The 16,734-nt window shown below is 35.3% G+C and overlaps 1 protein-coding gene across 6 annotated transcripts in view; it reads right to left on the bottom strand.

Moving 5' to 3' along the window:
- ATF2 (activating transcription factor 2) overlaps positions 1-16,734 on the bottom strand; it is an 84,930-nt gene that overhangs the window by 15,187 nt on the left and 53,009 nt on the right. For all 6 annotated transcript variants that reach the window (XM_082689530.1, XM_082689533.1, XM_082689531.1 and 3 more), the window contains 2 exons: positions 5,858-6,007; positions 1,659-1,865 (listed from right to left, as the gene is read on the bottom strand). In XM_082689530.1, the coding sequence (XP_082545656.1) occupies positions 1,659-1,865; positions 5,858-6,007 (357 nt within the window). The remainder of the gene's footprint in view (positions 1-1,658; positions 1,866-5,857; positions 6,008-16,734) is intronic.

Raw genomic sequence — 16,734 nt, 5'->3', positions numbered from 1 at the left:
GAATAAGAATTTATCAGATGAGGGGCGCCTGGGTGGCTCAGAGGGTTAAGCCTCTGCCTTCGGCTCAGGTCATGATCTCAGGGTCCTGGGATCGAGTCCCACATCGGGCTCTCTGCTCAGCAGGGAGCCTGCTACCTCCTCTCTCTCTCTCTGCCTGCCTCTCTGCCTGCTTGTGATCTCTGTCAAATAAACAAATAAAATCTTAAAAAAAAAAAATTTATCAGATGATGGTAAGACAATATTTTAAAAAATACCCTAGTGTGTGTGTGTGTGTGTGTGTGTGTGTATCTGTGATGTGATAAATCGTGTTTAAATTTTTTCTAAACGGTTAAAATAAAATGGCTAAAAATAAATTTTTGCAAGACAATTTACTTGTTCTAGAGCTTATGCTTCAAGATCTAAAGCACAATATAGAATTTTAAAAGATGACTGCCTCACATATAAAACAATTTTTATAAAATTTACCTTAGTAAGTGCTATGTCTGATGTTAAAAACTTTTTCCTAAGCATTTAAACAGATGTTTATATTGGTGACATCCTTAAAGATAGATTTAACAAATCAGCAAGTCTCAACATCAATTATGATTATATGGAAAGATTCATTTTTCACTGGGAATGGCTAATTCAGAAGACTGACCAGTAATGACTACAACTATTAACATCCGTTTTCTAGCTGATGCTCATCAACTGGTAGTTTACAAGATTTTCCTGGAGAATATTCACAACATTAAAACAAAACAAAAATGGGGAGCACCTGGGTGGCTCATTAAGTTAAGCCTTTCACTCTTGATTTCAGTCAGGTCATGATCTCAGAGTCCTGAGATCCAGCCCTATCTCACCGTGCTTAGTGGAGAGTCACTCAGGTTCTTGTCTCCTCCCTCTCTTGCTGCTCCTCCCCTAGTTCTCTTTCTCTCCACCCCTCCTTGCTAAAACGAATGAATGAATAAATAAATAAATCTTTAAACAAAACAAAAATAAAAGGAAGAAAGGAAGAAAGAAAAAGCAGAATGAAGGAAATAATCTTAGTGCTCTCTGACACCATTAACAGAAATCTTAGCATAAGACTGAAAAAGGAGTCTTAAAATCTTTTTATCCCATGAGGCTCCTAAGAAACCCATCTGGGGCACAATGGCAGGGAGTATGAAGTGATTTTTTTACTGCCACTGGCCATACTGTATCTGTTCTGTGGAAAATTAGAGCCCTTCAGTTTCCAAAGCTGTCAATCTGACATTTTTTCTAAGCACTACATTCACTCTAAATAAACAAAATTTATAATTCAAAGAACCAAATAACTTAAAAATATTACTGAAGCAACTTCACAGTTGTGATACAAACCAAAAAAACTAGAAAAGTGAAATACCAGTGACAGTTTAAATTTTAAGATTCTTTGAATTTTATATACCACAACTTTACAAAGTTTAAGCCAGATAACTGGCTTAAAAACTTACATTTAACATTTCCTTATTGTGTCAGTGTTGCAAGTTTTGTATTACATCATCTTATTATTCAAATAGGTTTACAGAACTATGCTTTACTGTAGATTCCACAGACACCCAATACTGTGTGTTAAAATGTCTGGATGGCTAACTGGAAAAAACAGGAAGAACTAAGTTCACAATTATTAAAAATAAGACCAAATTTACATTTATGCACCATACCTGCAGTTGACCGTTTAATGAACTCAAGTCTTCTGCTTTCTTCTCTAAAGACTGAACCCAGACTTTCCTTTTTTGTCGGCATCGTGAAGCGGCTGCTCTATTTCGCTCTAGAAATTTCCTCCTTTTTTCATCAGGATCTTCATTAGCTGCTCTTCTTCGACGACCACTCGTATTCTGGGTCTGTGGAGTTGTGTGAGCTGGAGAAGCCTGTAATAAACATAAGTGGAAGCTTTTTATGTTTGTATATAATGAGTGAGAACATGGGTAGTAAAGAGTGGCAGAAGAGGAAGATCTACTAATTTTGTTTTCTAAGTCTCACTGTATATATCAATATTTTGAGATGACATGAAATATCACCCTGTGCTAAAACAAATTCTTTGAAATAAATAAGTACTGCTAAAATATGTTTCTCATTAATTCATTATCACAGTGAATATATTTCAAGTTTGTGTAGCATTTCATTTATACAGAAATAAAATGAAGGGGCTCCTGGGTGGCTCAGTGGGTTAAGCCTCTGCCTTCGGCTCGGGTCATGATCTCAGGGTCCAGGGATCAAGCCCGGCATCGGGCGCTCTGCTCGGCGGGGAGCCTCTTACCCACCTCTCTCTGCCTGCCTCTATGCCTGCTTGTGAACTCTCTCTCTCTGGGAAATAAATAAATAAAATCTTAAAAAAAAAAAAAAAAGAGAGAAAGAAATAAAATGAAGAAGTTGAAAATGCAATACAAATGAACATGTATATATCTTATATTTTTCCAAGTGTACTTTTAACATTATGGTATAATACAGTCCTTTGAAAAATAATAAAGTACTAAAGTAAAAAAATTTAATAATTTACTTAATTCACTATGAAAAACCATTTACTTGCTATTTTTTAAATACAATTTTAAAAATAAAAAACAGTAAAATTTTCTCTTAAAAATTGGTTTCTTTAAAATTGAGTAAAAAGTTGAAGAGTAAAAGTACAGTAGTGCCCCCTTATCAGCAGGGGATATGTTCTAGGACTCCTGTGGATGCCTGAAACCATGGACAGTACTGAACCCAATGTTTTTTCCTATGCATAGATACCTATTACAAAGCTTAATTTATAAATTAAGTATAGTAAGAGATCAACAATAACTAATAATAAAAGTTATGTGAATGACCTGGTCTTTCTCACTTTTAAAATACTGTACTATACTCACACCCTTTTTCTTCTTCTTTTTTTTTTTTTTAAGATTTATTTATTTGTCAGAGAGAGCGAGCGAGAGCGAGCACAGGCAGACACAGTGGAAGGCAGAGTCAGAGGGAGAAGCAGGCTCCCTGCGGAGCAAGGAGCCTGATGTGGGACTCGATCCCAGGACGCTGGGATCATGACCTGAGCCGAAGGCAGCTGCTTAACCAACTGAGCCACCCAGGCGTCCCTCACACCCTTCTTCTTGTGATACGAGATAAAATGCCTATGTCATGATGAGTGCTGTGAAGTGTGTAAGCTTGAGGATTCACAGACTTGTACCCCTGGGGCAAATAATACATTATATGTTAATTTAAAAAAATGCCTATGTTAGGATGTGAAGTGAGGTGAATGATAAAGGCATTACGGCAGTGCTAGGCTACTAATCACCCATCTACTTCTGGACTATGGCTGACCATGAAAAACTGAAACCTTGGGAGCTAAACTGCAGGTAAGAGGGAATTACCACATGTACATATTTTGGTATACTCAGCTTTTCTTCCGTTTTTGAGATTTAGGGTCAGCTTCATGTGTTTATTGATGTTCATTCTCCTGGTTGGCAGAATTCCACAGGAGTCCAGATTTTAATTTTTATTGGTTCCCCTTGCCCCTCAACACATCAGCTTAGTTATTTCAGATCAGCCAAAGATAGTTTCCAGTCACTAGTGATACTGTCTAGCATCTGAGATTATAGAACAAACAGTATGTCCAAGCCTCTCTCAAATCCCAAAATTGTGCCACAGAACACTTGAACTTGGGAGACAGGAGATAAACCCTTGGAAATACTGCAAAGGAAATGGCCTTTGTGACCACAGGCACATGACCCAAGGAAGCCTGAAAACAATCTTTTACCTATAAGTATATTCCAAAATGGTGTGAATAAACAAAACTTCTATCTTCTCCTTATCTACATAATACACAAAAATCTTATATATAAGCTCAATGCAAGTTCTGCAGGCAAATCACCAAACTACTTCTCACTCTACAAACTCCAAAAAACATATGTTATAATTTAATTCCTTTTCCAAATAACTAGGATTAAAAATTCTCAGGGCAATTTAATTTATACTGTATTTTAATTGTAATAAAGATTAAGTATTAAATTAGATCATTTCTTTTACGTACATAATTGTAAGTTAATCTTTTAGAAAAGTATTTCTATGGCTTGCTTTAAGAATGGCAACCTTGTCGGGGCGCCTGGGTGGCTCAGTGGGTTAAGCCGCTGCCTTCGGCTCAGGTCATGATCTCGAGATCCTGGGATCGAGTCCCGCATCGGGCTCTCTGCTCAGCGGGGAGCCTGCTTCCCGCTCTCTCTCTCCCTGCCTGCCTCTCTGCTTACTGTGATCTCGCTCTGTCAAATAAATAAATAAAATCTTAAAAAAAAAAAAGAATGGCAACCTTGAAATATTCTCTTTTCTTCATCCTCTTAACTTATTGATAATAGCAGTTTTTTTTCTTTTACTCATTTGGCTGAATAGAAAAGAACAGGTTTGTTTTTTTTAATTGACAACTCAGTTATTACACAAATACTAATCACAAGTATTATAAGCGAAACTAATACAGTTATGTTTGTATATTTTTACACCTAACAAGAATTTAGAATTTAGGGCCACTTAAAAAACATGTATTCTTCCTCCTCTCCCTCTTTCCATTGATTCATTCATTCCTCATTATTAAAAAGAACACAGGGAGTACCCAGAAAGGAGTGATACAACAGTAAACAGATAAAGTCCCGCCTTCAAGAAGCTCCCATCCAATACAAGGATATAAATAAAAATTAGATCCAGGTGAACTTTAGTTACTATAAATAAATAATATATTCATTTCTTTTAAATAAATTTTAAAGATATAAAAACCACACATAGCTCACAGACCATAGGAAAAAACACCCATGGCCTGGATTTGGGCCCCGAGTCAGATTGCTAATCTCTGAATTATGACATTAAAACATACTTATTTTCCTTCTCTCTTGCTCCAAGTTGTTTAATGGATGACTACCACAACTACATTCCACTTTATTATTTATTTCTTTACATTCCACTTTATTATTTATTTCTTTAAAGATTTTATTTATTTATTTGACAGAGAGACATAGTGAGAGAGGGAACATAAGCAGGAGAGTGGGAGAGGGAGAAGCAGGCTTCCCCGCTGAGCAGGGAACCTGATGTGGGACTCCTGGGATCATGACCTGGGCCAAAGGCAGACACCTAACAACTAAGCCACCCAGGCGTGCCTACATTCCACTTTTTTCTAAGTCTTGTGAAGATAAAATACAATTATCTAAAAAGTTACAATTATGAGGCAACCTAAAACTTGCCATTTACGTGTTTCTTTAATTGCAAAGTTTTGCTTTTTAATGCCAATGCTAGTATTATGTATCTCTAAGTACCTTTTATCTTAAAAGTTCTAGAGTTCTAAAACATTTAGCAAAAATACAGTAATCATTCCATGTAGAAATGCATTACAGACATAACAGACATGGACTATAGACATCAGCTATCTAATATGCAGTCACAAACTGGAAATAAATGAAAAGGACCTCCAGCATAAACAGTTTCCATAAGGTATATATATCCGCTCCTTTGGCAATGTTTCTCGGATTTAAATCCAAGAATCATTTGATTTATGTTAGTAATGTAATAAACACACACACATGCACACATTATTTGCTGAATACAATCAACAAAAAAATGATTTAAAAAGTATCAATGGATATTAATGCCATGTCAGGCCAAGAAACACAGACACCCACAGAAGCATTTACACAGTATCTTGATCAGTAACAACTGCCTATCTTATTTATTTACTTATTTATTTTGGGGTATCAATACTTTTACACTGAACTACCTTTTCCCAAGGTTTCTGGTATATTTTGGAATTATGACCAGAAATAATTTTTTTCAAAGTATATATAATGGTCATTTAAATTATACTGTATTTGTTTCTTAAAGGATGATAAAGTACTAATGATAAAAACAACACACATACCGGAGTTTCTGTAGTGGATGTAGCTGGCTGTTGTAATGACTGTGGTCTTGATTCCTCTGACTGAGTTCTAACCAATCCGCTACCATGACCTTTGACAGTATCACCATTGGTAACTGGAGGATGTTGCTGGGTCAAAGCAGCTTTTAATCTCTGAAATGCAAACACCAATTAAAAGAAAAGTTCGCTGCTTTCCACTCAATTCCAACTCCCAATATTCTTTGGTTAACAACAACAAAATATTTGTTACGGAATGCAAGAATATATTTGGTTTTAAAATTAGTTTTATCATTACAAATAGTAAGATAAACACTTTGAGAAGCTTTCCTGAGTCTGTCTGGCACTACTAGAGGATTTTACACTTTCTTGTTCGCTAACAAATTCCGAGAAAAGAGTGAAAAATAAAAACACTGTTGACTGAAAATATTTAGCTCTGCTTAACTAAAATAAGCACACAAGTTAATTACATACACTTTCACCTATTTTCTCCTACTTCATTCTTATATCTCCATCTTCCCAGGCTCCGTCTACATCTTAAACCTAAACCTCTTCCAAATTTGCACCTAACTGATCTCTGCTTGATAGTCTGATGTCAGTGCCTGTTTGGTCAACAACCTGATGTTGCATTTTTATTAGGCCACTATATTAACTGTCAGACTGAACCTCCTCCTAGAACCTACAGTTAGGTTTGCCTCCATTATGTCTTCCCTGTCTCCAGTAAGATGATTTAGTCTACCCCCTCTACTATGTTCCATTTGCCAGTTAACTGAATTAATTGTTCCTGATCCACTGTCACAGTATGAACAACCTAGTGTTAGGAGGCCCTAAACATTTATGGGCTATCTCTTAATAAAGATGCAATTTGCATAAAGCTTATTATTCTACTAGCAAAAAGGCATTATATGTGAATAACTTATCTCCTCAACCAGACAGTAAGCTCTTTCTTTTTTGGGGTGAGGGGAGGTAAGATTTTGAGTTAGTAAGCTCTTTCAAAACAGAGATCGCCTTATCTTTCTCTGCACCATTTTTTTTTTTTTAAAGATTTTATTTATTTATTTGACAGAGAGAAATCACAAGTAGATGGAGAGGCAGGCAGAGAGAGAGGAAGGGAAGCAGGCTCCCTGCTGAGCAGAGAGCCCCATGCGGGACTCGATCCCAAGACCCTGAGATCACGACCTGAGCCGAAGGAAGTGGCTTAACCCACTGAGCCACCCAGGTGCCCCTCTCTGCACCATTTTTAAGCAACTGATAAACTGATCTGCTACATAACTGAACAACACATGTATTTGTTAACTGACAGAAATTGGATTCTTTGGCAAAAATGGCACAAGTGATATTTGGGGTAGTTTTATTGTTAAAAAATATATAAATATGTAATAATTAGCATAAGATAATCATACTGTAATATCTTAGAAATAAAAGGGACCTGAAAGACCTGGGACTATTATTGCTGATATTGTTCTTAATAAATGAGATGTAGTCCTTAAGCCCAAAATAAAGTTTCATCACAAAATTTGATACAGGTAGGAAAGAGAGAAGAGCTTCTGAAAGAGGCCCCCAGATGACATTAGTACAACTGCTTTCACTTACTTCAACTAAAAACAACTTAGAAAATTGTACAACTATCCCCAAATTTATAATTTCTTTGATTTCATTTATGTATATCTCCTTGCCATCTTTAAGTGATCCAGACCTCTGAAAAACTAAAGCATACATGAAAAGGTCACTAACATTTCCCAAGGCAGTAATTATACCTAGACAAGTATTACTGGACATTTTCTCTCTACTGCTATTCATTGTAGATTCTGGGTATCATTTTAAAAACACGTCTGTCAGTAGTTTAAAAAACAAGTTTATTGGGGTACCTGGGTGGCTCAGTCAGTTAAGTATCTGCTTTCAGCCCAGGTCATGATTCCAGGATCCTGGTACAGAGGACTTGCACTGGGCTCCCTGCTCAGCGGGGAGCCTGCCCTCCCCACCCCATGTTCCCGCTCTCTAATAATAAAATCTTAAAAAAAAAAATTTACTGAGGTGTAAGTTACATATAAGTAAGAAGTCTTTTTTGTGCATAGCTCTAGAATTTTAACAAGTGCATTGTGTTGTCTAACCACCCTACAATCAGGATACAGAACAGTACTACTATTCCCCCGAATTCCCTTACACTTCTTTCCTCTCAGCCCCGCCCCAGCCCCTAGAAACCACTAATCTGTTTTCTGATCCCCAAAGTTTTGCCTTTTCTAAAATGTCATATAAATGGAATTATACAATGTTAACAGCCTTTTGAATTTGGCTTCTTCCTTTTAGCATAATGCACTTGAAATTCATCCTTGTTATCAGTATTTTTTCAATGAGTTTCTACTAGGACAGTGCCCCTACTTTAGAGATTAAGAAACCAGAGATCTTTTGCCCAAGGTCACAGAAATAGCTAAGACGAAGAAAACTGAGACACTTATAACTGATGGGATAATATGGACATGTGTGGATTAAACTAAAGTTAGATAATGGAATAAAGGAGTAGTTGGCTGCAACCAGAACTACTACTTAGGCAAAGTGGTCAAAGAACTCAAAATAGAGTTTGAAAGTGCAGATCATTATAAACAGAACAAAGGAGGAAAATCAGGGGAGGTGGTCAGTCTGCATAATTAAATCTTTTAAAAACAGCATGTTACACATCAAAATACAGTAAACAGCATCCAGTGTATAGTGTTAGGTTACAGGGTTTTCATTTCTGGATATAAAATGTGTATAAATGTAAGTAGCAGTTGAGATGTGAAGCTTGGTAAATTATGTGTTGATAAAACATTTTTAAGTCCTTAGGTAGAAAACATAGAACTGAAGAGCATTTAAAGTTTTATAGTGAAGAGCTTAACTCTTAGAATTAATGAAATACAGTAACTGCACATAGGGGAGTCTGAAGTACATAAACATCACTCTCTTGAATAATCTTTAGTAGGGCAAGTTACTACCTTATAGAGCACTTAAAAAGCAGCATCAGTATTCATTCATTATCCTCTCTTGACTGCCCTAGTGTATACAGTACTCACCCAGTGAGGAAGCTCTAATGTTTGCTCCATGCTGTTACATTGATTACAATGGGTCTGACTTAGAAAGTGTGCCACTGGGTACAAAATTTAAGAAAAAGATTTTCAAGGGTTAATTTACCCTGTTCTGAACTGCACATATATATGTATTTTAAAAAGCAGTAAAAAAATAGACATACACTAAAAAATTTAGAATGGGTTAGGTGAAAAAAAGATGTCACTAAATATGAGGATTCGTGAAAATTTTATAATAAAAGGATATCTACAATCCACCCATATATATTTGTCAAAGACAGTTTAAAGAACAACAAATAGTGTGGTTCAAAAATATCAATGAAAACATATATAAATACCATGGATATTTTTTTCCAGCAGAATATTGGAACTAGAAGATATATTGATGATCAATTAGTCCAATCAGCAGCTTACAGACAGACATACTAAGGTCCAAAGAGTGAATGAAGTTACTTCCCAGAATCAAAGAGTAAGTTAGAAGCAGAGCAAGGATCAGATATTCTGCTAACTCCTAATTCATTGAACACATCTTTGAAGTTTTGCCAAACTAGAGTTTTTGCCTATATGAAGTATTCTAAGTAGATCAGCAGTCAATAAGATACTTCTCTCCATACAGAAATTTAATATAATAAAAAGATTGAGATCCAAAATGTCTGTATTCCCAATATGTACAATAAAGCTTAAGCATAATTTTAAACTACAGACATTATTGGAAAGAAAACTAAAATATCGTTATTACTATATTTCTAAGCAGACTAGTGTTTTAATGTTTGGAATTAACTTTTAGCAACGTAAAATTCAACTACTACATTGAAAACTTTTTTCTTAGATATAAACTATGTCAGAAAATGAATAGTTCATTGTGCTGACCAATACTACTTCCTCATTTTAAGAAGTAATCTGCTAAAAGTAATTTGCTATTCAAACTCTAGGTTATATTTCACACTCCTGAAAACAAATTTTATCACATCTGTCAGAACTTAGTAGGAACAAACTACTCCATCATAGTTCAAAGAAAAAACATAATGTTCTCTAGAAACAATTTATGAAAAAGTCAGATCCATATTTCATATGTGCCACAAAAGCTCATCAGAGTAATAACCCTCCTTCTCCTGGGTGTTATCCTACCATCTGCTGCTCTATTACTTATCTTTATTTTGCAACTAATTAACAGCATAATCTTCTAAATTCAGCAAGTTAATTATCATTATTGTGGTCTTTGCAGCATCATCAGTCCTCATGAAGCCTTGTCTCCCCACCCCCAGAGAACATATGAAAATGAAGTAGGTTGTGAGAGAGTCTGTTTCTTTGGAGTGGGCTCATTAGGTGTTTGCTGATTAGCCTGGCATGCAGAGGCAGGTCAGAAGAATTCTGCTGAACATGAGGTTCCATGCAGGGCCCAACTAAGTTAATGTAGGTTTCTGAACAGTTGCCAAGATGCCCTCTGTCAGCTCTCAGTAGAAACCCCCTGCAGAAAACCTACTGGCTACCCACTGTGTGCAAAGGTATTTCTCAGTTTGTCACACAAGACTTAAAGGAACGACTGTGCAGAATGCTACCAAAATACTTTATTAAATCTTAACAAAACTCCTAGATGGTTAATATTTTCTTATTCAGACAAGTTGCTTTTTGGTTACAAATATTACATAAGAAAGTTGTTACATTACAAGAGTAACACAGATGGAAACTATCTATTGTTTACATGCTTAATGACAAAACTCCTAAACCTAAATTTGGTGAGGTCCATGGCAATTCTTTGGAAGACAGTAAGTAGATGCTAGGAATTTTTCTGTAGTATTAACAAATACTACATAATCTTATATTCATGGATCCTCACCTACACTTCTTTTTCTTACCACATTCTCACTTTTCCAAAGACTTAAAAGTTCTAACCAAAAAAACCTGCTCTGAAGAAATTTCTTTAGCAATAAAAGGACCCATTTCAGTATCTATAGTAGACACAAACAATGCATTTTGCCTACCTATAAGTACTAGACATCTGAAAATCAGGGTCCTATAAAAGCATCCCTGGTTATCTTAGGATTCAAGTAAGTTTCTCTTCAGCTATAGTGTGCTAGTCATTCTTGTATTCTAATGCCATTTCTCCCACATGACTTATTTTTTAATGTATCTTTCACTGTATTTATTTTTAATTCCAGTGTAGTTAATAGACAGTAATATATTCATTTCAGGTATACAATACAGTGATTCAACAATTCCATTTTTGCTCCGTGTTCTTCTAGATAAGTGTACTCTCAATAGCCTTCACCTATTTCACCCTCTGCCCCTTCTCACTGGTAACCATTAGTTTGTTCTTTGTAGTTAAGAATCTGTTTTGGGGTTTGTCCTTTTTCTTTATTCATTTGTTTTGTTTCTTAAATTCCACATATGAGTGAAATCATACAGTGTTTGTCTTTCTCTGACTGTCTTATATTGCTTAGCATTATATCCTCTAGATCTTTCATACTGTTGGAAAAGGTAAGATTTCATTCTTTATATGGCCGAGTAATATTCCATTGTATATACATACCATTTCTTTATCCATTCATCTACTGATGGGTACTTAGGCTGCTTCCATAATTTGGCTCTTGTAACAATAATGCTGCAATAAACAAATGGGTGCATATATCCCTTTCAATTAGGGTTTCTGTATTTTTCGGGGTAAATGCTCAGTAGTGAGACTACTGGATCAAAGGGTAGTACTATTTTTAATTTTTTGAGGAACCTCCATACTGGTTTCTACAGTAGCTGCTCCAGTTTGCATTCCTGCCAACAATGCATGAGGTTGCCCTTTTCCCTACATTCTTGCCAACTTGTTTCTTGAATTTTGGGTTTTAGACCTTCTGACAGGTGTAAGGTGGTATCTCGTTTGGGTTTTGATTTGCATTTCCCTGATGATGAGTGACATTGAGTATCTTTTCATGTGTCTCTTGGTCAGCTGTATGTCTTCTTCAGAGAAATGTCTGTTCACATCTTCTGCCCATTTTTAAGCTGGATTATTGATTATTTGTCTTTTTTTGGTGTTGTGTAGGTTCTTGATATATTTTGGATGCCAAGCCTTTATCAGATTTGTCACTTGCAAATATTTTCTCCCAATCAGTAGGCTTTTTGTTTTGTTGGTTTTCTTTGGTGTGCAGAAGGTTTAATTTTGATGTAGTTCCAATATTTTACTTTTGCTTTTGTTTTCTCTAGCCTCAGGAAACTTTAGAAAGATGTCCTTACAGTTAATATCCTAGAAATCACTGCCTGTGCTCTCTTCTAGGATTTTTATGGCTTCAACTCTCACACTGAGGTCCTTAATCCATTTTGAGATTATTTTTATGTATGATGAAAAAAACTGGTCCAGTTTTGCCAGTATCATTTGTTGAAGAGACATCTCCCCAATACATATTCTTGCCTCCTTTGTTGAAGATTAATTGACCATATAACTGTGGGTTTATTTCTGGGCTCTCCATTCTGTTCCATTGATCTGTTTACCTATTTCTGTGCCAGACCATACCTTCTGATTACTATAGCTTCGTTATATAACTTCAAGTCTGGAATTGCACCACCTTCAGTTTTGTTCTTTTTAAAAACTGCGTTGGCAGAATGCCTGGGTGGCTCAGTTGGACTCCCTGCTCAGTGGGAAGCCTGCTTTTCCCTCTGCCTGTTGCTCCCCCTGCTTGTGTACTCTCTTTCTCTGACAAATAAATACATAGGTATTTTTTTAAATTATATATATTTTAAATTATATATAATTTTTTTAAAAAATTATATATATATAATATATATAATATATGTGTGTGTGTGTATATATATATATACACACACACACACGCACGCTTTGGGGCGCCTGGGTGGCTCAGTTGGTTTTTTGTGAACTGCCTGCAGTTCAGGTCATGATCCTGGAGTCCTGGGATTGAGTCCCATATCAGGCTCGCTGCTCAGCATGGAGTCTGTTTCTCCCCCTGACCCTCTCCCCTCTCATGCTCTCTCTCTCAAGTAAATAAATACAATCTTTAAAGCAAACAAACAAACAAACAAACTGCTTTGGCTATTGGGCTCTTTTGTGACTCCATACAAATTTTAGGATTATTTTGTTGTAGTTCCATGAAAAATGTTGCTGGTATTTTGACAGGGATTGAATTAAATCTGCATATTGCTTTGGGCAGTATAGACATTTTAACTGTAATTATTTTTCCAATCATTGCATGAACATGGAATGTCTTTCTGTTTGTTTGCATCATCTTCAATTTCTTCAGTGCTTTCTAGTTTTCAAAGTACAGGTCTTTCACCACTTTGGCTAAATTTATTCCTTGGTATTTTATTATTTTTGGAGTAATTGTAAATGGGATTGTTTTCCTTCCTCTTTTATTTTTTGGAGAAGTTTGAGAAGAAAAGGTTTTAACTCTTCTTTAAATGTTTGGTAGAACTCATCTGTGAAGCTGTGTGGTCCTGGACTTGTTTGTTGGGAGTTATTTGATTACTGATTCAATTTCATTGCTCGTAATCAGTCTGTTCAAATTTTCTGTTGCTTTCTGATTTGGGGGAAGTTATATTTCTAGGAACTTATCCATTTCTTCTAGGTTGCCCAGTTTGTTGACATAAAATTTTTCATAATGTTCTTACAATCCGTTGTATTTCTGTGGTGTCAGTTGTTATTTCTCTTTTGTTCCTGATTTTGAGTCTCCCCTTTCCCTTTTTGATGAGTCTGGCTAGATTTATTAACTTTGTTGATCTTCTCAAAGAACCAGTTCCTGATTTCATTCATTTTTTTTTTTAAAGATTTTATTTATTTATTTGATAGAGAGAAATCACAAGTAGATGGAGAGGCAGGCAGAGAGAGAGAGGGGGAAGCAGGCTCCCTGCTGAGCAGAGAGCCCGATGCGGGACTCGATCCCAGGACCCTGAGATCATGACCCGAGCCGAAGGCAGCGGCTTAACCCACTGAGCCACCCAGGCGCCCTCATTTTTTTTTTTTAAATAGTCTCTATATCACTTATTTCAGCTCTAATCTTTTTATCTTCCTTTTTTCTGCTGGGTTTGGGTTTTGTTTGTTCTTTGTTTTCTAGCTTCTGTAGGAGTAAGGTTAGGTTATCTGAGATTTTTTTTGCTTCTAAATAGGTCAATATTGCTATAAACTTTCCTCTTAGAACTGCTTTTGCTGCTTCCCAAAGATTTTGGACCACTGCATTTTCATTTGTCTCCATGTACTTTTTTTTTTTTAACTTCCTCTTTGATTTGTTGGTTGACCCATTTGTTGTTTAGAAACACGTTATATTTGTGTTCTTTTCTAATTTTTTCTTGTGGTTGATTCCCAGTTTCATTACATTGTTGGAAAAGACTAATGGTGTAACTCTGATATTTTTGAATTTGAGACATATTTTGTAGCCTAATATATGATCTATTCTGTTCCAGTGCACTTGAAAAGAATGTGTATTCTATTTTATGATGGAATATTTTGAATATGTCTATTAAAACATCTGGTCCAATGTATCATTCAAAGCCAGTTTCCTGATTTTTAGTTTAGATGATCTGTCCATCAATGTAAGTGGGGTGTTAGAGTTCCCTACTATCACTGTATTACTATCAATTAGTTCCTTTATATTTGTTATTAATCATTTTATGTATTCGAGTGCTCCTATGCTGGGTGCATAAATATTTATAATTGTTATGTCTTCTTGTTGAATCATTCCTTTAATGATTATATAACATCCCTATCTCTTGCTATAGTCTTTTTTTTAAAGTCTATTTTGTCTGATATAAGTATTGCTACCCCAGCATTATTTTCACATCCATTTGCATGATAAATGTTTCTGCATCTCCTCCCTTCCAAACTGCATGTCTTTAAGGTCTGAAGTGAGTCTCTTGTAGGCAGCATATAGATTGGTCTTGTTTTTTTAATCCATTCTGTCACCCTATTTCTTTGATTGGAGCATTTTGTCCATTTACATTCAGAATATTAACTGATAGATATGTATTTCCTGGCATTCTGTCATTTGTTTTGTTTTTGTAGATCTTTTGTTTCTTTCTTCCTTTGTTCTCTCACTGTAAGTTGGCTTTCTTTATGATATACTTGGATTTCTTTCTCTCTTTTTTTGCATATCTACTATTGGTTTTTGATTTGTGGTTACCATTAGGTTTGTATATAACATCTTCTGAACCGCATGTCATTTTAGCAGAATCACTACTACACTATTTATGTATGTATGTATGTCATTAAGAGATTATGATGATATTGGTCAAATAAATCCTTAGGAGAGATGAAGAATCAAATAGGGAGGACGTTTAAATATTTTTAAAGAGTTGAAAACAACAACAAAGCAAAATCCAACTCAAGCATGAAAGAAGAAATTGTAAGTTTTACTGGTATGGATAGCAGACTGGCAAACAGAAAAATTATTTAATGTGTAACATGAATCTAAGGGAGATGATCTGGGAATCACTCATTTGGAGAGCATGGATTTGGAGTCCTATCACTGATGGAGAAGAGTCAAGTCCTGTGATCATTTTTCTGGTCATTAAGAAACCTACATACACACACTGGGATATGAGCCCAGTCTCAATTTCTTTAGTTGGGATGATATAATTATTTCCTCATTTGCTAAGCTTTTTTTTTAAGCTCCCTGGAACTTATTAAGGTAAATTAAGGACACTGACATTTTAATTCAGACTTAGAAAAAATATGTAGTTAAATTGTATTTTATGTCCTAGAATTAATTAGAATAACTTGCCACAGAGTAACAGGTTACCATTGAATTTCAATTTAAAATGTTTAAGAGATCAATTTAGTCTATGACTTCAGTTGGAAGAGCAAAGATAGTCTAACCAATCCTATTAATACTAGACTGTTAAGAAACCAAACCCCACTCGAAGTTTAAAGTTATTAAACTTTTTAGGGAAGTTTGTTAGATAATTGAGGGGCCTATAAAGAAAATGGGATATATTAAGTTTAAAATTAAGTTTAGCATGTTTAAGATTAATTATATTTGAAGACCTTTAAAAATAATCATTATATAACTGGATTTGTAAATTGGCCTTGAGAATTCAAGGAAGAATTAAGTTTTTGAATGGTAGCTTTAATAAATCTAGTATTTTTTAAAAAATAGTCCCTGAATAATTGTTTTTGTGCACAAAAGTTATCAAGGGCTCCAAAAACCAAAAATCACTGATATAATTCTAACTGCTGAAAAACATGACTAATGGCCTTAAAAAGGTAAAAAGAATTTTGATGATCACCAGAACTATGTGCAAGAAAAATCTCAAGATTTAAGACCATATCTACTTAATTTCTTAGTAGCTAAGAAATATTCATTAAATAAGTAACAATTGAAAGAAATAACTGTTAAATGAGACTAGGGACAAAATATATGAAGATGAATCAAACTACAAAAACTGAACTATTTTCAGGTTATTTACTAATGTTGGTAGATTGGTTTTGTACTTAGAGCAATATGTAAGTACAGTTGATGATGACATGTAAACACTGAAAATTCTAATAGATAGTCAACATGTTCATTTTATGTTATTAAGACAGGGGAAACAGACTAGTAATATTTGATAAAAATATAAAACCAGGGTGCCTGGCTGGCTCGGCTGGCTAAGCATCGGCCTTAGGCTCAGTCATGATCCCAGCGGAGTCTGGGCTCCCTGCTCAGCAAGGGGCCTGTTTCTCCCTCTCCCTCCTGCTCTCCCTGTGTGAAATATTTAAAAATACATACCCACACAAACACGATGCCAATGGTGAGATGTGAAATAATTTCTGTACCACAACAACAAAAAAACCCAATTAATCAGAACTCCCTCAGCATTCCAGGCAATTGTTATTTTGTTACCAGTTCATGT

Source organism: Mustela nivalis (genome assembly GCF_964662115.1).
Source record: "Mustela nivalis genome assembly, chromosome: 11".
NCBI lineage: Eukaryota > Metazoa > Chordata > Mammalia > Carnivora > Mustelidae > Mustela > Mustela nivalis.
This window is presented reverse-complemented; position numbering and strand designations above follow the sequence as displayed.